Source organism: Rhinolophus sinicus, chromosome 2 (assembly GCF_057876585.1).
Source record: "Rhinolophus sinicus isolate RSI-liver-muscle chromosome 2, RSI-T2T, whole genome shotgun sequence".
Classification (NCBI taxonomy): domain Eukaryota; kingdom Metazoa; phylum Chordata; class Mammalia; order Chiroptera; family Rhinolophidae; genus Rhinolophus; species Rhinolophus sinicus.
The window spans coordinates 45,981,549-46,002,374 of record NC_142502.1 but is presented as its reverse complement, the minus strand read 5'-3'; the positions used below and the strand labels follow the sequence as shown (position 1 = coordinate 46,002,374).

General features: G+C 38.3%; 2 protein-coding genes across 2 annotated transcripts in view; both read right to left on the bottom strand.

Moving 5' to 3' along the window:
* Nucleotides 1-3,192: 3,192 nt before the first annotated feature.
* Nucleotides 3,193-17,344, bottom strand: CD164 (CD164 molecule). Its single transcript, XM_019734969.3, has 6 exons — nucleotides 17,054-17,344; nucleotides 14,050-14,139; nucleotides 12,584-12,652; nucleotides 11,082-11,117; nucleotides 7,197-7,241; nucleotides 3,193-5,721 (listed from the first exon to the last, which is right to left on the bottom strand). Exons 1-6 carry the CDS (start codon nucleotides 17,223-17,225, stop codon nucleotides 5,555-5,557), a joined length of 579 nt encoding a protein of 192 aa, XP_019590528.2. The 5' UTR covers nucleotides 17,226-17,344; the 3' UTR covers nucleotides 3,193-5,554.
* PPIL6 (peptidylprolyl isomerase like 6) overlaps nucleotides 17,273-20,826 on the bottom strand; it is a 33,202-nt gene continuing 29,648 nt past the window's right edge. The window contains exon 7 of the mRNA XM_019734963.3: nucleotides 17,273-17,421. Within this exon, the coding sequence (XP_019590522.2) occupies nucleotides 17,273-17,421 (149 nt within the window). The remainder of the gene's footprint in view (nucleotides 17,422-20,826) is intronic.

Here is a 20,826-nt window from a genome sequence, read left to right as displayed (position 1 = left end):
CAGTTGGATGCAGCGCACAACCACAAGATTGCTGGTTCGACTCCCGCTAAAGGATGGTGGGCTGCACCCCCTGCAACTAACAATGGCAACTGGACTGGGAAATAATTTTTGCATCCAAAGGATGCTTTAGAGCTGGTTGTCCAGCTAGGTCTTATTTGCAGGGAAACACGGTAGCTTAGCAGTGGAGCAGTGGAGTGTCACTGGTGTGGCACCTCCTATGCGTGCGTGGTTTACCCTGCACAACCTTGGATGACTTCTCCCTCTCTGTGTGTGTCTCTCTCTGATACAGACACCTAATCAAAGACAAAGACTAGAAAATACTGATTAAAGAAAATCTACGAACCATGGATTAACATTTAGTACACTTTAAGATAAAAATAAAACACCCCAATTGTTAAGAGAAAAACAGAAAATTCAGAGGAAGTACAAGTTAATGATAGTAACCAAGTAAAAAATCTTACCAGAATATTAAAATTTAACTTTGCCAATATCTGGTGGTAAGGATATAGAAAACATTGTGAAATCATGCTAGTGGGAATTGTAAGGCAATCTCTATGTGTTAAAAAATTTCAAGTGGAAACCCTATGATACAGCTTTCCAATTCTGTTTACGATGGAGAAATATTCACACGTAAACAAGGCAGCAGGTACAAGGATATTCTCTGCAAAATTGTTGGTAAAAAAAATTAACAACCTGATATAGCTACATACACTAACTTGGAAAGATCTCCAAGTACTTAAGTGAAAATAAATGTTGCAGGATGTCAAAAAAGAAAAAAACTATGGATTTTCTAAGGGTACATATTGTTATGTGTATACAAATTGTTGGGGAAGGGGTAGTTTTAACACCGAACTAGTTCCAGTAATTACTTCTGGAAAGTGGAGGAGGGCAAACAAGAAGATGGTCAAAGGAGACTTGTACCTTATTTCTAATGGTTTACTGGGAGTCAGGGTGGGGAGGATTAAGAATGTGTAGTCATGTATTATTTGAACAAAGATTGAGACTTTAAAATCCCCATCTTATACTTTTTCTTCTGGCCAAGATTAAATAAGACTGGATTTACTTTGAAACAACTGAAAACTGGACAAAACATATGAAACCATATTTTTCAATACACTGGTCTTCAGACAGACAGGAAACTAGTATTAACCTAGCTTCCTGTATTGAATTTCTAAACGCTGATGCCGGAAGGGGAAACCCAGGCTGAGCCTACTAGACTTGAGTTGAGGAGGTAAGAGTTGAAAGTCCAAAGATGAAGGCAGCTGAGGTTCCCAGGGCAGAAGACCAAGGAGACAGTCACTTAAAAGAGGAACTCCGAAGATCTGCAGAGGGTGGCCCTCCAGTACCCAGCAATGTATTTGTCAGCAAAGCACGTGAGGCAGAATACCCAACATTGGGGAAAGGTTTAGAGGAAGCAGTCCCTGGAGCCCCACAAGGCTAGCATTAGGGCCTGCTCCCACTAGCCCAGGCGAGAAAGCTTCACAATCCATAGGGCACTGGATACTCAGAAGGGTCTTGCCTCAGAACTGGGGGAAATGAGCCCTAGAACAAATGCTGCTCTGCTCTCACCTAACAAAGACCTGAAAGGACCAAACTGTTTTCAAGTATTTATGTTCCAGAACAAAAATAACCAGCACCCAACAAGTTAAAATTTTCATCTGGTATGCAATAAAAAATTACCAAGCATGCAAAGGAAAATATGGCCCATTAATAAGCAAAAAAAAAAACCCCACAAAAAACAAAAACCAAAACTGAATTAGCAGACATGGGCATTAAAAATTATCCTGTATGTTCAAAAACTAAAAAGACTGAGTATGTAGAGACATAAAAACACCCAAGTAAATTTCTAGAAATGAAGACATCTGAAATGAAAAACACATAGCCTTAGCACTGAACTCAAAGACAGTAATAATTTTACACGAAACAGATTTTTAAAAAAGCCAAATGGTGCATGGGTGATCTGTGGGTCAACTTGTAGCAGCCTGTGTAGAGTTTCCACCAGAGAGAAGGGAGAGGACAAAAAAATATTTGAATAAGGCTGAAAATTTTCCAAATTTGATGAAAACCATAGATCCAAGAAACTCAACCAACCCCAAGCACAAGAAACAATAGTATAGCAATCATAATTAAATTGCTCAAAACCAGTGATAAAGAGAAAAATCTTAAAAGGCAATAGAGGAAAAAAAGGCGTTATAGACAGAGGAACAAAAGACAAAGATGAAAGATTTCTCATGGGAGAAAATATGAGAAGACAGTAGACCAAGATCATGCAATTGCTGAAAGCAAATAAAGTCAACCTAGAATTCTATATCCAATAAAAACAACTTTCAAAAACAAAGGCAGACACAAAAACTCAGAATTCATCAACGATATCTGTACCATCATAACTAGAAATGTTAAAGGTTAAAGGACATTCTATAGGCACAAGGTAAATTACCAGTAGTAAAATAATGGAGAACACAAGAAATGGTAATTACATGGGTGTTAAGTATACAGGGCTGTATCATCTAAAGAAACTATTTTGAACCCCATTCTTTTCAAATAATTTGCTTCTAGCAACATTTTAGGCAACTTCGAGCTTGGCAGTTTTGTATTTACCAAACTTCACAATATATAAGGCTGACATGAAACCAAAAGTTCCTAATTTCTACGGCAAAATTACTGAGTCCACTCTTCTGGGTTTCAAAGCTTATAGGGGAGTATTCTCGCTTCTTAGTCCAAATTCTATGATTTAATATAATCTTAGCCAAAACATGGACCTAAAGTACCTGATTTCACATACCAGCATGTGGCTTAGTACTAGATATTTATACCAAGTACTCTAAACAGAAGCCCAATTTTACTTTACATGCAATCTGAACTAAAAAGGCAGTTACAGATAAGCCCTTCAGATTTATAATGGCAGTCTCGTAAGTTCATTACTTAGTAGAGCCTAAGTGAATTTCTACTGATTTGTGGAAGACCAACTTGCTTGTCACTCACACAGACATACCAAGTCCTCCCTCCAGCTATCATTTCTAAGGCTCTGTTCTCCACTGATGAATATGTACCTTAGTTACTATCTGCTGGTCTTGGCAAACAATAAAAATTGAACAGACAACCCATCCCCAAACAGACTGATAAATTCACTAGCATTAAATGTCATAATTAAAAAGCAAAAACATACTTCAGTTAATAAAAAGAACAGACTGATTCAATAAACATGTAGATTTATTTTAAATCAGTGATAACATGATACAGATTGGTTTTGCAGTTTTTAATGAACTGAAATAGAAATTTCTAAATACAGCAGTGTCTGCCTGTGCAACAAATATCTTAAGGTAAAATAAGGTATTTTGATATAACTACATCTGCATGAACAAATCAGATGAAAAATCTGAAAAGGTTTCTATATACCTTCTGGATTAAAAAAACCCAAAAATTATTAATGGCTCCAGATACTAAACTGCTAAACGAAAGGGAGGTCAGGCTGTGAGTTCTGTTGTAAGAGCTCTTCTTGCAAAATCTAACTAGTTTCATATGATTTTCTTGTTAGAGCAGTACTCAACATGACAGAAAATGAGACGCTTCATCAGCTACATATTCTTTCACAAAAATTGCTGTGTGTTGACATTAACGTGTGACAAGGCATTCGTATCTAGGTAAATGACAATTATGCCACTGTAGCTAATTTTTGCCACTTTGGGAGGAATGAAAATTCTGCATACTTTCAAATGAATCTTGTATGTTATAGCACTCACTAAAAACTAACAGCCATGGCACCATAATAAAAATTTCTTGTGAGGTACCTAGATTACTACTCAAGAAAACACAAAAATGTGAAGTAAACCTACCTTTTCCCAAAAACCTTTGAAGCCAGAGATTTTAAACAATTAAGGCACTTGAAAACATTAGGTATATGTACAAATGTGCAAGTAAAACAAACTTGAACTGTACCAGCAAGTAACAAAAAAAACCAGTAAATCTTCATTTTAAGAACCTCTAATTATCTAAATGCAAGGAATTTTGGCTTAGGAAATTGACCGAAGCAACCTGTCATTACTACTATAAAATAATGAAAACCAAGGGCTAAACTCAGCCACTATAGGCTAATGAAACTAAAACAAAAAAACTTTATTGATCTAGAAAAGAGCTCATTTTAAACTAATTTAAGCCTCTGAAACTAACCCAGCATGTCAAAGGCAAGAAGTATCCTTCTAAAACTAAGAAAACTAAAGAAATAAAAGTACGCATGCTTACTATACTGCGGGAATTAAAACTAAGAAGGAAGGATGGAAGAGGAATAAAAGAAAAAGCACAATCCGTTTATCCAGGGCAATCAATCATCATTAAACATCGACCATAATCTAATCAACCAAAAAATCCTTCAATTTTCTGAAATTACACTGGTCATATTTACAGTCTCAAAACTTATTAAAATAACTATCTCACTTAAAGAGTTAGTAAATGATTCTAAAACAACTTATAATTTCCTTTTTGCTTCATGAAAGAAGTTACTTTTCAAGAAAGCTTGGTGGAAATCCTTTTGAGGTACAACAGTGTTAGGATACTTTTATGAAGTACAAAGGAAAATATAATTAAATCAATTTATCTCTATATATTTTTTAACAGCCGTAAGAAAATTGTTGGGAGGTTCAATATCTGAAGGCTTTCAACTTTGCATAACATCCTTTAGTTTAAGTTACTCAGGTCTAAAATAAAATAGGTTTTCAATTAAATACTAACAGTGTGTTATCTAAAAGCAAGTTTACTACTGCTCACGTCAACAGTTACATCCTCAGACCAAACTTTTACCTTCCTTAATGAGAAACGACAAATCCCAAACATTGTAAGTTACAGTGTACCTTTCAGTCTGTCTTTTAAGGCACTGTTCTTTATTTTCTTGATGATATAAGGTGCTTTACAAGTATTAACAATAACCTGCTATACTTTAATGGTTTGTATTCTTTCCTTTCTTTAAATCTGGAATGTAATTCCCTATGTGGCATCTTATTTCTAATGTAGAAAAAATAACTGTTACCAAGCACAAAATTTTACTCTAAGGATACTCTTAGGATACTAAATTTAAAAATTTATTCCACTTTTGAAATGACAGCCCCAAATCCATCTGACTAATGCTCATTTGGCACATTCTTCTCAATTCTGGTCACTAAACTACATCCTGAGTTAGGATGACAATAATGCAGCTTTCAGGCTTTAAAATGACTAAATTTAAACTGCCAAAAGAGTCATGAGGTTTTCTGCGCAGGACAATGTTTTCCATCACTTATAGTTACATTTGGCATGTCAAGAAAAAAGAACATAATCCCACAGCAGCAGCCATTTAAAATAAAAGAAGACAGCCACAGGATTCATGCAGAGTAATTTAAATATTCCTGTTGAGCAAAATGATTTAACTGATTTTTCTTCAAGGACGATGTTCCAAAATATCCTATATGCATCCTTGGAAAATTTAAAGATCCTGAAATAGCGTCTTCCATGTGGGATATCTTGAAAGATAGTATTTTGGTTTCAGTGAGTTATACGCCAGTCCTTGTTAATTTAATGGGTCTGTTTACAGAGTGTGGTAGTTTCGTTCTTTTGATTTGCAGAATTTATAGAGAAAGAAAATTACAGCCTGTACACCCAAGACAAGGACAATTCCTCCAATGAAACTGGCTGCATCAAAGGTAGACTTCCGTATAGGTTGTGAAGTTGGAGTTAAAGTGGTATTAGTTGTACCTGTTAAGACAGAAGAAATAATGGTAATAAATCTCATGATCTTCTATTATAATTTCAAGACCCACCTGAGCTCCTATTTTTCCAAGTGTTAAATTCTATAAAGTATTTCCTTTTGAGTCAAGTCTTTACAGCTAGAATTCAGCTCTAATTGAGGAAGACAATTATTTATCAATCCCATTCTTCATTCTGTCCAGTGATATCAAGTGGTCAATGCTGCTATACAATTTCAAAAATGAAAATGGCAGAAAAAGACTCTCCTGGTTTATAAATTATGCCCTGGGAACATCTGAAGTACTTTAAAAATTTGCAATTCTTCAGACTATATATTTTTACTTAATTGCTAGAGTAAATATTAATATTTGTGTTGAAAATTCATACAACTTTTGAATTTTACTAAATATATAAGGTAAATAAATTTGGTTGCAATTTTTCAAATTACAAAAATAATCTTAAGCATCTGCAATTTATAACTCCAACAAGCAAAAGAACTTGTTATTAAAGGTATCTTAAATCTTACTCTGCAGATTTCACATTATGAGAAAGTATTACCAAGTCATGAGGGAAAAAAAGCATAAAAATTTGAATTCCTTTTCAGAGAGTGAAATGTTTCAAGAGGAAACAAAACAAAAATTTCAGGGAGTAAAACATTTCAAATGGAACACCATCCACTTTAATAAAAAGCAATTTTTCATACTTAGAAGAAATTTTACTCTTTCTTAAACAGAATTATCAAATAAACACTGGTTCTGGTAGCTGTACAGTAAGTTGGCCTGCCTTAAAATTAATTACAACTGTTCTGTAGTTCTTCTTGTCAAGACAGAATGGCTTCATTGAAACTGAGAGAAAGGTAGCACAAGAATGAAGCCAAAAGAATCCAGAAATTATAAAAGATTCATCAGAATCAAAACAATAGTATTTTAAATATTAATAGAGGGAAGAATTCCTAACCTGTGTACCTACTATGTCCTATAACATAACCTAAATATAACTTAATATATGACATGTCAAATCATTAATAAAAAGTTAATTTTCACATGTACTTTCAAGAGTTATAAAGGAATAGAAGAAAGGGTAAGAAATACGGCTAAGGTGCATGTTTGGTGGTGATCTGGCTCTTTACATATTTCTCAGTAAAAAGGCTAGCTATATTATCTGCACTCAAATTACCATGGTTTTCAAGTTATAAGAAATTAGATTTCACCTACAAGTTGTACTAAAAGGGTTTGGGGAAAACATTATCATTTAATTCCAACGTATCATGCCAAATGCAGTTACACATTAAAAAACTAGAAGAGGACTCAGCAAACTCATTATTATTGATTTAACAGCCAACTATTATGGTCCTCTATATATAAGAGATGAGTTTCACTTCATAACCATTCATGAAAAAAAATTGGAAAAGGACGGCAGAAATAGTAAAAGGCAACAGTACACACACATCCTACCTCGGAGTTAGTATTAAAAACCTCAATTACCTGGCACAACAGTTGTGGGAGAGGAAGGCTTAGTTGTGGTTTTAGCTGGAATGTAAAAAAAAATGTATTAAAAACTTTAATTTCTAAACTTATTAGTTATCTAGCATCTATTATATCTTTTTAAAATAATGCCACCAACTTCAACATGCTTTCAGTTTCTTAGAGAATAAAGGCCAAATTTCAGTTAATGGTTCACTAACATAACCTACACATCCAGAATACTAGCTTTTAAATATATTTTATAACATTAAGCAATCATAAAATTGTATCCATGTTAATTAACATCTACATGTAAAATCAATATATACACCTAGATAAAGTTTGCAAAAAGACACACAAAAAGGCAATAATCAGTGTTCAGGTGAGGGAACTATAGGTTCTTTATAAAACCGCTTCTAAGACAAAAACTATTAAAGAGTCAAGGTCAGAAACAAGTGCAACTCAGTATTTCTTACATAGGTATCAAGATGGGCTTATCTTCTTCATTTCAGGGGGTTGGCCAAGTTTTCTTAAAGCGGCAGAAAGTAACTATTTTAGGCTTTGTGCGCTCTGTGGTGCAAAAGCAGCCAAAGACAACATGCAAGTAAGTGGGCATGGTTGTGTTTCCATCAAATTTTACTTGAAAGAACAGGTGCCCTGGGGCCATAGTTCCCCCATTTTAGATTAAAAGAGCCCAAGTTTAGGACAACACTAGTCTACCCTACTACGAGAGCTCAAATAATGATCTGATGATGCCTCTAAAGAAATGTACACTCATGGGAAGAGTAGACCGACTATAACATTTTTAGGAACTAAAGCACTACACTAAGACACTTCCATTAGTACTGACACTATTGATGGATACCAATAAATGATGTGTTAATAATACGGATGGCATAACTTTGTGTCCGTTTGTTTCTCACTGCTGTACATTTTACCCACCCTGTTCTAGGTGGACAGTGAGAGTTAGGTCACCTCTCACTCCTCCATGCTATGAACATCTTACAGGGAAACATTCGCTCTCATCTCTGATAGGACTGATTCCTACACAGAATCCCCAGGTTAGAGGGTGTGATTATTTTAAGATTTATAATCCCTTTGAAGTTTTTGTTCCCTATACATTCTGTGTAACTGCAAAAAATTACACTTCACAAATTAAAGACATATCAAATTATTTTTCAAACTTGTAACAGTATTACTAATTTTGCCTGACAATGTTAGGGGAAAAAATTCACAAATTTACTATTTGGTTCTCACTCCCCACCCTCTGAACATAGTAATTAATTCTTTTTTTGTAAACGGGCAAAACATTGACACACTTCTACTGTTCACCAAAGTACTACATTAACAAAGTTTTCAAAACCAGGCCCTGCTTCGGAAATATACTTCCTCTGACCTACTGTAAGTTCCTTTCATTTAAAAAAATAATTCATAGGTTATAAAAACTGCTATTGGTGATAGAAAATTTAGAAAATACAGTAAAAACATTTAAGTAATCTCATCACTCTGATTAACATGTTTTTTCCTGCCAGCTACTTTTCTAGGCATGTATATAACAAAAAAATTGTACTAGAACTACCTGATACAGTTTATTTTCCACTTAATATGTTTTCCACTACATTTCTGACATAATTTAGTCATTCTAGTGTAAGATATTATTTATATTTATGTTTTTAATATTTATATTATTTGTATTGGCAGAAGACTGTTATAATTAACCCCACTGAATACCTTTCTACAGATCAGATTTTCTTTGCATTGTTTCTTTAACAGTCCCTTAATTTCTCACTTGTTCTCATCAGCAGTATAAGGAAAGAGACCCTATAAGGGTTTGCTGTTTTAACCATTAACTGTCACTCAACTGATGCATTTTCTGCCAGCAAGCCCTGGCTTTCTTTACAGAAACAGAGAAAACAAAAAAGAGACTCATGGTAGCTCACAGGAGAACCCAGGGTGAAGCAAGGAGAAATTGCATCAAGACTCAAGAGGAAGAAATGAAAAGTGGACCCACAATGGTTTGGGGGAAATCATTTTCCCCTCTGTCCCTTTCTGTTCACACCCCACCTTTTATGTTGAGAATTAGTTTTCTCTCAACATCTCTGCTTTAATCAACCTTTAATACCCTCCTAACCAATGACTTCTAATGGATGCTGAAGGTTTATGAGCACACCACTGTGTGCTCTCCAAAATAAGTTTCGTAGCATTTGCAGATTTCCATGGTGTGACTATTTCCACTGTAGCCGTAATTCAAGCTACCAACATGGTGTCACTGACCGTGCAGTTGGAAAGAGCTACGCACACTGACCAGCACAAGCTGGTACAAGCTAGCTCCCCACTGCCTAAGCCTTTCAAAATGAGTTTCTGTCCTTGTTACAGCATGTGCCCACGCCTTCCTCTGAAAACCTACAACTAAAACATACACGCACCGTTTCTGCGCCATTCTTCTCTGGGCTTTACTTTTCAGTTCCTCTCCAATCCTCTTCCCACCCCTTAGACATTATCGTTCCTTAGTTTGGCCCTCAAACCCTATTCAGCTAAGAGCTGCCCCAGTGGACTGCACTACGTACGGCCTCCACTGATTATCTGTACTTTTAGCTGAGAATGCTCCCATCACTTCAATCTCCATGTCCTCTGCCTTCTATTTCCTAGGCCTATTTGCACACATCTGCAACTCTTCCCATTACTGCGATGTTATGTAACCGCTGTGTTCACTCTCCTTCCAATCTCCATTCCACATTGTCAGAATAAGTCATTTTATTAAAAATGCAAGTCTCATCATATGACCTACATGCTTCAAATATGGCTCTTGACTAGCAGATTGCTCAGCTTCACTCTTCCTCCCCTCGTACTGGACACTCCAAATGCAATTCCCTGACCTCATCATACTCTTTTACATCTGCTTAACATGTGGTGACCACCCTACTCTGCTTGGGAAACTCTCCTCATTCTCTTACCAGGGCAATTTCAAGACTCGGTCAGTTAACATCTTCAAGAAGCTGTCACCATATGTGCCACGCTACTCAACACACATACCTTCCTACAAATCCCTAACACACTGTGCTTCCCGACCTCTTTCACAGTTCCTACTGTGAAAATGCTGTCTCACTCTGTCTCTATCCCTACCACCTAGCCTAGTACTTGTACTGGAGAAGATGTTTCTAATTATTTACTCTTCCTATCAAATTAGTGAAGATTTTTAAAAGGAGATACTATCTAATGCTATTGAAGATGTGGTGAGAAACTTCCAAGTTGTTGATGGGAATGAAAAGCATATCTTTCTGGAAAGCAATCAGTATTGAGACTTGTAATAATCATATCCTCTGACTTAGGATGCTGTTCGAATCAATCCTATCAGAGATGACAGTAAATATTTCCCTATAAGATGTTCCAACCTAACTGTTCAGTAAAGAGCAGGATGGGTAAAGGGTGTACGACAATGCCTGCAGTAAAAGGGAAATAATTCCAATGTGCAGGTACACATTATCCAATTTCATATCAAGTTTATTTATTTAGATATACACATAGAAAAGACTAGAAAACTTAAATCACTTAAAACGTTTTGGTCTACCTCTGGATGATGAGAATTATAGGGAATTTTAATTTCCTTTACGCTTTTATATTTCCCAAGTTTTCCACAAAATCCACAAAAATCAGTTTGCGGATTCAATGTACAAGCTGCAGCAAATCCACTCAGATTCAATGAATGTGAAATATTGAAGTTGTTTGTCACTGTCACAAACAGTACACATTAATGCAATTACGTGGGCCAAGACTAAATATGTCTACTAATTTTCAAAATTGTACTAACACGTTTAGGTCTTTAATTACTAAAACGTTATCCATCAAGAATGCTTAAATATTTTGAAAGGAGGAAAAGAAGGAAAAGAGTCAATTATCTTGTATTACCTGTAGAATTGGTTGGCAAAGGAGCAATCGTGGGCACTATTTAAAAAACAAACAAACTTGTAAGTCAAAGATGTCTAAAATATCATTATCTATAACACTATTCCTAACCTGCAGTCATTTGAGTACCACTTTACAATTTTTATGTTTTAGTACCACCTGTCAAGGAGACTGACAGCTGCTCTCACCCAATATTGGTCTCCCCTTCTTTAGAAACAGAAGCACCAATTTTCAGTGACATTTATTTCCCTCTCCCCAGCAGAGACTTTTCTTAGCTTCCCCTACAGCTAGGTACCTTCTACTACGTGTAACTTCTAGGAAGTACGTGTAAGGAAGATATGGGCCTTTCTCTTACCTTGGTTCCTGCTGGCAGAAAAACCAATTAGATGGCTGAAAGATGAGAACTCACCTTGGAGAATAGTAAGGTCGAAGCCATTTTTGAGTAATGACAGTAAAAACCCAGAAGAAACCTGGGTCCCTAACGGTTGTAGAGCTGCTACTGTAGCCCTCTAGCTGCACCTGAACCCAGACTTCCTTTACATGACAGCAACGTTAAGTCTACTTCTGAAACCATTGTAATTTGTGGTTTTATGTCCCTTCATAGCCAAAACTAATTCTAACTGATACATCATCAAATAAGTAGAATTACTTGTTCAGTTTTTCTGTAATCTCTCAAAATGTTTTACTCTTGTCTCTAAGCAATGTTGTCATGAAATCATAGGTCTGGTATAGTTACCAGCTTTTTCTAACACACATTAAAATAACTATAAAAGTGTTTGTTCATTTACCACCTACACCATATCATGCACTCTACATAGGTTGTAACTGATCTCATACTGATGAAATTCTCAGTTACAAAGTTCAAGTTGGGACGGGGAAACTCCTACCAAAATTAAACAGTCATAGGTAGTCTTTTCAAGGTTACGGACACTCTCCAAAAAAACTTTTGCTCTATTTTTTATCTATGTACCAAATTAGGAGTTTGACTTTCTTATTAGAGTCTTCTGAAAAATCAGCTGTTTCATCTAAGAATTTTAACTATTTCCCAGGCAAAGAGTAAATGTTAAAATGTAATGAAGTTCCTCAAACTGAATTCCAGAAAATGGATGAATACAGAGAGGATGCATTTAACCACAGGACAAACTATGCTGGAGACTGACAATCACCAGTATCATACCCAAGTAATTGCCAGAAAAAGGTTCTCCCAGCAAATAAAGAGAGGGGCTAAATTACAATGAGTTTCTGGAAGAGCAAAATAAAAAAAATAATAAAGGAAATAGCATCTGTACTTATAGCATTCCACAATATAGTCAACTCACTAAACCACGCTTCAAAACATTGTCCTTTTAGCAATCAATATAAATATACTATTCATATTCAAATTTCTAACAAGATTAGAATTATGGAAATGCTTCAAACCAAACAGTGAAATAAGACTTCCTTAAGCAATGGTCTTCCTCACCAGGCTGCGGCCACCTTCCCCAGCAACCAGTGTGAATACTTACTGGCACAGAAGTCTGTGCTGTTCACCACCTGGCAACTGGTTGTTGAATTATGTGAACAGTAGCTTTTACCTGTTACGAAAGATAAACAGCACCAATCACTTACTTATATTATCTTTGACTTTGTTACTAAGCTCCATGATTGCTTCCAAACATCAAACTGAGGCATAAGCACTGTGGAAGTCCATCCACTGACCCAAAATTCTGTAATTCTTTTTCCCATTGTTTCAGAAATATTACACAGGATCTCTCCAACTATTATCCTTTTAAAATCCACATGAACACACTGAACAGATAAATCAGAAACACTTCGATCTCAGAATTGTGGTGTGGCTACGTACCAGGAAGCCTGCTAGAATCCACAAGAGGGCTGAGTCAGTAGGGACAACTGTCAGGATCTCACAAAGGCTTAGCAAACAGGGGCGGTGCCCTGATGGTGGCACTAAGTCCTCTGTTCCAGATCTCTGCATTAGTCTTCTACACTTTCTAAAACTGACTGCCTGGATGGACACTTACAGCAAGAACATGGGGAAGTTTTCCCCAACATATCCTGCAGTAGGACATTTAATCTCTAAAACTTGCCAACTCTGCCAAACATGGAAGGGTGCACTTTTAAATTCCACGTTATAACCGTAAAAGAAAAAAAGTGACTCTTATACAACAAAAGAGTAAACTTGACCCCAAATTAAGCTAATACCTTAATTTTAAAAGGTTTTTAAATTTTGTTATGTAGTGATATAATTTCCAGAGCGCTTAAATCTTTCAATGAAGAACAAAGAAGTTTAACCTGTAGCTTTGGCTATTTCTTTATATATATATAAAAAAACTGATAGTTTTACTTATAAGAAAAAAAATACAATCAACTTACGTGAAGAAAACAGAATATACTGTAATCCTATGGTTCTAGCAAAAACCTTATCGGGATTTCAAAGTTATCTCCATGTAACTTTTCATCCCTCAGTTAAAAGTAACATTAAAACTTAACAAAAGCGCAAGAAAGAATCAACTCTCTTTTCACCTCATTCTTCTCCCATATCTAAGTATCCAAGTTTCACAAGGTCTCTTTAAAGTTCACCTAGCAGGACAGGACATATTGAAGATGAATGCCTCAAACATTTTTCTGCGGAAGTTTTCAGTGGAAATTTTCACAACTTTCTTTCATAGCTAATTTCAGTGTATCCTGCAAAGCTCTAAAATCTCTTCCTTTAAAACTATTGAACCTTAATAGTCAAGTCTAAGGAATTAAAGGTAGGAGGAAATGGGAGACAGAGGAAATAATTCTAGGGGGCAGTGTTAAGCAATTGGCACCTTAAAGGAAAAATTATTTGATTTGCAAAATAAATAGTGCACACTGTCCTAAATGTCCTACATAATTTTCAAATGTTCAAGAATACTCTGTACTGTATTTTTAAATGTTATAACCAAATAGTTTTGCATTCTCAAAATTAAAACAATCCCAAGTTTCTTACCTTCTTTACATTGCATCCAAAAGCAGGTATTAGCAGTATCAGTGCTCGCATTAACACAGGAAACACAGCTGTTGTGGTGTTCACAGATTTCTGGGGTGAGGGAGATGTATGCAATCAATTACTTGGCATCTAATTTTGAATTTGTATAACTTATTTTTTTTAAACAACAGTAAGCATTACATCCAATATCAGACTTCCTAATTCAGAGAAATGGTAAAACTTTACAGCCTATTGACAGACTAATGGGTAAAGCACATGTGTTACATGCAATGGAATATTATTCATCCACTAAAAAGAGGGAATCCTGTCATACACTACATCATGGATGGTCCTTGAAGAAACTATTCTAAGTGAAATTAGCCAGTCACAGAAAGACAAATGCTGCATGACTCCACTTATAAGAAGTATCTAACATAGTCAAACACAGAAGCAGAAAGTAGAAAGGTGGTTGCCACCAGCTGGGGAGAGGGGAAACGGGAGAATTGCTGTTCAATGAGTATAAAGTTTCATGCAAGATGAAACGTTCTAGAGATCTTCTGTACATCGTTCTGCTTATAGTGAACACTGTACACTTAAAAATTTGTTAAGAGGGTAGATTTCATGTGATTTTTTTTAAACACACACACACACACAAAAAACAAGAACAAAAAAATCTTTATAAACTGGCTAAGAAATTCCAATAATTTTAAACGACATATGAAGCCAAAAGTCAAGTCAAAAGAAAGGGGGGGAAATAAGCTAGTGGGAACGCTCAGTACTTCATGGTACCTACCTAGACAACCTTTTTTTTTTTTTTTAACAGGACAACTATTTCAAAGACACTCAGGATTTCTTGAGGCATTTTAAAGCATCCTTTAAAAAAATAAAAGTATTGGGGGAAAAAAGACTATAAGACCAACAATACACATAGGAAAATCACTGCCCCAAAACATCAGATGAGACACTAAAATTTTTAATAATAATAAAGATGTATTTCAACCACAGGTTGAACCCAAGCTCTGATGACACCCATTTCTGGAAAAAACCAGATTCATCATTCTTAACTGATCTACTCTTTTCAGGGTCCTCCATGACTGAAGGGTAAATAGACAACACATCTGAAGGCGGCTACATTTATGTACGTGTAATTTAACAAGTTAGCAAGGTCTTTTTCAATAATTTAAGCCAAATGGCCCAGAAACAAGACTTCAAAGAAGGCCAATTACAATTCAGTATCTGGACAAACAAATGGACTATAGAATTGGGCTCTATCCATTTTCCTAGAAGATAGATGCCTCCAAAAAACATTCTCGTTCGCTTCCTCCATACCTAAAAAAACAAAACAAAACAAAACAAAACAATAGTTCTGCACAGAGACATTGCATTTCAATACTTTATCATTAGTATTCATTAGACTGGGACATATGTGGTACCCTGAGGGGAGGGGAATGGGTCACAAAGCAGAAATAAATTCTTCAGAGGATTGTGTACAGATAAAAACTCAGTTTTTAAAAATCTTTTGTGTTTGATGATGAATGTTTGGGTAGCATAGTAATGATATTTATAATGAACTAAACTTGCTACCTTTCCAGCTGCAGCTTACCCAACTACTACTTACAGAAAAAACAAATCATCTCCTTTCACGCATTTAAATTACACAAAAGCAATTAACTTGGTATTTCCAAGCTTCTCTTTGGAAAAAAACAAAAACCAAAAAACCCTCAAAACTACAATTCTAAGAGGAAACTTCCAAATAAACCAGGAGGCAGAACATATTCTGCTCTATCATCTTAAAAACAGTGCAGTTAGAATTTCCAGTATTGTACTGCAATTTCCCTTCATTTAAAAATTTCTGAATTTTACCGTTACATCTTTATGAATCTAACAAATAACATTTAAGTTTACTGTATATATTTTAAAAACTTTTATAAAATGCAAAAACTGGGTAAGACATTGTAAAACATGATCAGCCTGAAAAAGATATCAAGGTAAAAACCAGAAATTCTCCCGTCAAGATGCCAGTTCTCCTTACCCAATATTAACTGAAATAACCAATCACACCAGATTTCAGGTTTTATGTATCTAAGGTTCCACCTTACTATTTCGAATTTAACTTCCGTATTTTTTTTTTGTATTGTCACGACATTGCCAATTTATTCTTTAAAATTCAATGTATGCCTCAACCAGCTGAATGCAGAGCCTAACAAAAGATGTGTTCTAGAAAATCGACAGACCTATGTTCCAATCCCAGTTTCACTATCTACTAAACATACGGTCCCGGCAATTCCTTTATCTCCATCCAATGCCTAGGTTTCACCCCCTATCTTCTGGTTTAGCCTAAAAAACACTAAAAGAAACATATACGAAGCACTAGGTACACGAATGAGTACTTTTCGTTCTTTGCACATAGCATGGGGTGTAAAGGTTTAATTAAACGCTCAAACCTCAGGTATATCCCATTACCCATCCGCAAAATTAACGTTAATTAAATTTCAGGCGACTTATTTTGTTAAACGCAAGCCTGAGACGCCAGCGAATACTTAACGTCTTCAGTTTCCCTTTCCCTCTTTCGCCAACTTCCGGAGATGCCTCTCTTCGGAGGACCTGGGTGGACGAATGACTAACCCCAGGGAGAAGGAGTTCGGTCTCATCGCCAACTTTGGAGGCGCGTCGCCTCGCCTCCTAATCAACCCCACTGCTGACACCGCAGAAGGACGCCACGTCCACTCGTCCGTGCCTACGATGAGGCTGGGGATTACGAGGCTCTTTTATTATATAAAGCATCTCGGACAGGGACACTCTGGGGTCAGAAACGGCCTCACGGCCACCGGGGCTCCGCCGCCCCTTCCCACTGGGGCGCTCCCCCACTCCGGCCACCCCGTGCCGGGCCCGGCTGGACTCCGACCGGCCGCCATGTTTCCGGAGCGCGGCCCGCCCCGGCCCCCCGCGCACCGGGGGCAGGGAGGGCAGCTCCGCTAGGCAGGCGGGCAAGAAAGTATAGGAAGCCAGTTGGGCTGGCGCCCACCTGGTACTGGAGTGGTGACTGGATGGACGGTCGTCACAGGCGTCGGGGCTGTCGTGCTGGGGGGCGCTGAAGTCACGTTCGGGGTCACGGTGGTGTTCTGAGCCGCGGTCAGCACACAGAGCGCGGCCAGGCAGGCGGCGGCCCAAAGCAGCTGGCGGGAGAGCCCAGACATCACGACCTCCGCGCTGGTGTTCCGGCGAAAGCTGCAGCGTACAACTCTCAGGCTGTCCCTCTGTCCCCTGCGGCGCCGCCTCCGAGACTCCGCTCCCCCCGCGGGAGCACGCTAGGGTCACGTGAGGGACCCCGGGCCACGGCTTGCGTGGGCGCCGCGGAGCGGAGGCGGGGCGCGGGAGATACCAACTGGAATCCTAAGGGAGGGGAAACAAGGGTGTCGAGAAGGAGCCGAGGGAGGCTGTCCCTCAAAGCGACTGTTCAGTAATGAAGCTGCAGAAATACAGGAAACTATTTCATTTGCCCTAAGATCACCACACAGGACGCAACTGGGCTTCTTCTCGTCCCTGCGATAGGAAATGCTCCCACCTTGGCTTGGATGGAATAACCTACATGACGTGGCGCACGGCGTCCCCCGAGCCACTAGCGAGGCGGTAATGCCACTGCCCCACGTGACCTCGGTGCCGGGTTGGGCCTCCACCCACTCGCGTTCCTCGGGCGGAAGTTGTTTCCATGCGGTGCACCTAGAACCTGAGCAGGCGTTAAACTTGTGCTGTGCTTCCGCATTCCCAAGGTCTTGCGTAGATCCTTGGTAGGACCCGCGATTTTTGCCTTGAAAATCCGTTTTGCTGGATGCAACCCCGTGAACTCCCCAGGGAAATGGAGACACCATGTGGTTAAGGGGTTCCTGATCCGCGCCGCTGAACAACCGAGAGCGGTCTTCTGCCTTCCAGCCAGAGCCGCACACCCTCTGCCTCTGTCACTCTTTCCCAACCTTGCGTTTCCGAATTTCTTGCCACTTCAGCCCGCGGTAGCAGCAGCCAGTCAATGCCACCACTACAGTCAGAGAATCAGAGACGATCTGAGCTGGAAATCCATCTGTTCTGTTCCTACCTCCACTTTTCAAGTGAGGAAACAGATTCAGAACAGTGACGACCAAAACCCACTGACGGCTTGGTGTCAGGTCTTGATTTCGAAATGCTTGTTACTGTTCTGTCGCTGCTCGGGCTTTCAGTAAGCGTGAGCGCCATCTGATGCCCGGTCTCGCACACATTCACGAGTGCGTCTCTGCTTGTGGTACACGGTAAAAATTAGATGATAAGAGCTAAGTATTTAATGTCTGTTTGCGACTAGTTGTATTTCTCAGGTAATGTTACACAGTCTACCCTAGTAAAATAACACACGAACAGTAATTAGGTTTTGTGAGATCTGCTTTGCTATGAAAACACCAAAAAAGATGACTGCGTAAACTCTGTTAAAACATTTGAGATCGAAATTCGTACTGAAAGAAAGGGCTTGTTAAACCATATGCTAACCAGAAAAAGGACCAAGGCCTGGGACATGCAGTCTGAGCCATCAGCAGCAGGGCTTTATGGGGAAGACAAATATGTGTACCATCATGAGCTTGACAGGGGCACTTTTATGCAATGAGTTTGAAGCAGACAGAAATAAGTTGTTTGGAAAGAATTTACACTGGCTATATAGATGAAAGGGCTGACAGGAAAAGGTGAAGCAGAGAAAGTTCTAGGATAGGTGAATAGTCCATGGGAAGAAGTATTTGTTGGTTGTGGGCAACCCTCCAGAAAGTTTACGCCTGAGCAGGATGCGAACTGGAAGTCGATTCAAAGTTTCAATGTACATTCAGAAATGTGAGTAGTATTTTGTAGGTTTTGGCCTTTTGCTGCCAACTGATTAATTTCCCATGTCTCTTCCTCTCACCCTGGGGCGGGCTGTAATTTAATTTAGGAGATCTAGGAATTTTTTTCTTGTTAGCGCTTTACCTTTTTTTTTTTTTTTTTTTTTTGCCTAAATTTGAAAGCTTTTATAACTCCCTAGATTCTAATCACTGGGGTCCTTCTGTACCTTGATGACTATAGACATTTGTTACAATGACTACACTAGTGGGAGATTTGCTCAGATGGAAACTACAATGATTTTTGACTGATCCAAGCTATGGCCAGAAGCATGAGTACAGCCAAGTGAATAAATGAGATCTCGTCATCAGCCTTCAAACAGTGACTGTCTCCTCCGCTCTCAGGATGCCTCTCACACATTACTTATTTAGCACATGACTGTCTGATACCCAGGCCAAATGAAGGCACTAGTCAACTTTTTAAGGTTAAGAATATAATAGAAGTTCTGTTTTCTTCCCATACGCCAGTGTATTGTAGGATGAACACACCCCACTGTGGAGGCCATTGTTTTACAATTTGTCATCTAGGTGTTCACCTCTAGTCCTCAGATTTTTGTTAGTCCTTGTAAGGAGACATTTCACTCGTTTGAAGACTAGAAAAGCATCAGCTATTTTATTTCACGTGGCATCGGTTGAGCTAGATCAAGGGAGACTTCCAAAGTCATTTTCACCACGCCAGAGCAAGAACTGGCATCTATAATACAATTTTAACAACGTGTGTGAAACCTCGGGTAATATTGAAATACATTTCAACAAAGTTAGAGAAAGTTTGTAATGAATCAAAGATTAATCGTGAGCTAAAGCTGTATATTCAGATTCTTACTATTAGCACGGTGATTAGGATTGATAAAATTTTACAGATGTTCTCATTAGGAGGCATTCCACTTTGACTATGGATATTTCTTTGATAACTGTTCCAGGGTTTCAGAGAACAGCATTACATTTTAGAGCAGTTCTCAACCTTGGCTGAACATAGGAACCACGTGGGAAGTTCTGATGCCTGGGTACTAATTTAAGTTGTTTGGAATAATGCCTGGGCCTCAAGAGTTTTAAAAGCTCCCCAGGTGTTTCTAAGCTGCAACTTAGGTTGAAAACCATTGCTTTTGCTTCTCAGAGTGTGGTTCATGAATATCATTCGTACCACCTAAAAATTTGTTAGAAATGCAAAATCTCAGGCCTCACCTCACACCTGAATCACGATCTGTATTTTAACGAGATCCATGTGTACGTGTGTACACCTATGAGAGTTTAAGATTGCTTTACAGTATTACCTGTGGAGAACTAGTCTACCCCTCTACATTGCTACAGTTAATAGAGAATCGTCCACAAAATTGTCAAGCAAGACATGTTGTTGTAAACTTTTTGTTTCTTTGGGGTTCTTTTGTTTTAGAAATGTAAAGTCAGGATACAAACAACACAAGAGTAGTGGAGCCCAGCCTGGATTCTCTAGGTTGGCACCTGAGACGCATTTACTTTTATTTCCATTCTGCTTTAAACCCTGGGTATGCTAGAGCTTTTTGCGTGATATTTCTTAGTCCTCTAAGAAACAGAAAGAAGCCTTTTTTTCTAACTCATTCCTTAGGAACAACCCCCAAGTTCGAGCTCTACCTACCCCTGTGCCCAGGCATCCGGGGCGCTCCTCCCAACCTGTCTTGGAGAGCTGATTTTCAGCCAGAACACACCCAAATGGACATTGTTCTTATTAAAATACTCCAGTGATTCTGTATTGACTGGTAAAGAGTGCTGCCCTGGGGAGCCCAAGGGTCCCAGTCCTTCCCCCAAGACCCCAGACTGCCATGGTGCCTCTCCTGCAGCTGGAGGGCCCACTTCCCACCCAGCCAGGAGCTTCAGGTCCCTACACCAGGCCTCTCATCTCTGTCCCTTCTGATTGGTCAATGTTTGCATACCT

Bases quoted from the DNA above. Each gene is read 5' to 3' on its own strand.
- CD164 (XM_019734969.3), bottom strand. From the start codon at position 17,225: ATGTCTGGGCTCTCCCGCCAGCTGCTTTGGGCCGCCGCCTGCCTGGCC. The intron at 14,140-17,053 runs GTGGGCGCCAGC...CCCTCACCCCAG, and splicing joins AGTCACCACTCCAGTACCAG to AAATCTGTGAACACCACAAC. The intron at 12,653-14,049 runs GTAAGAAACTTG...CTTTCGTAACAG, and splicing joins TTGGATGCAATGTAAAGAAG to GTAAAAGCTACTGTTCACAT.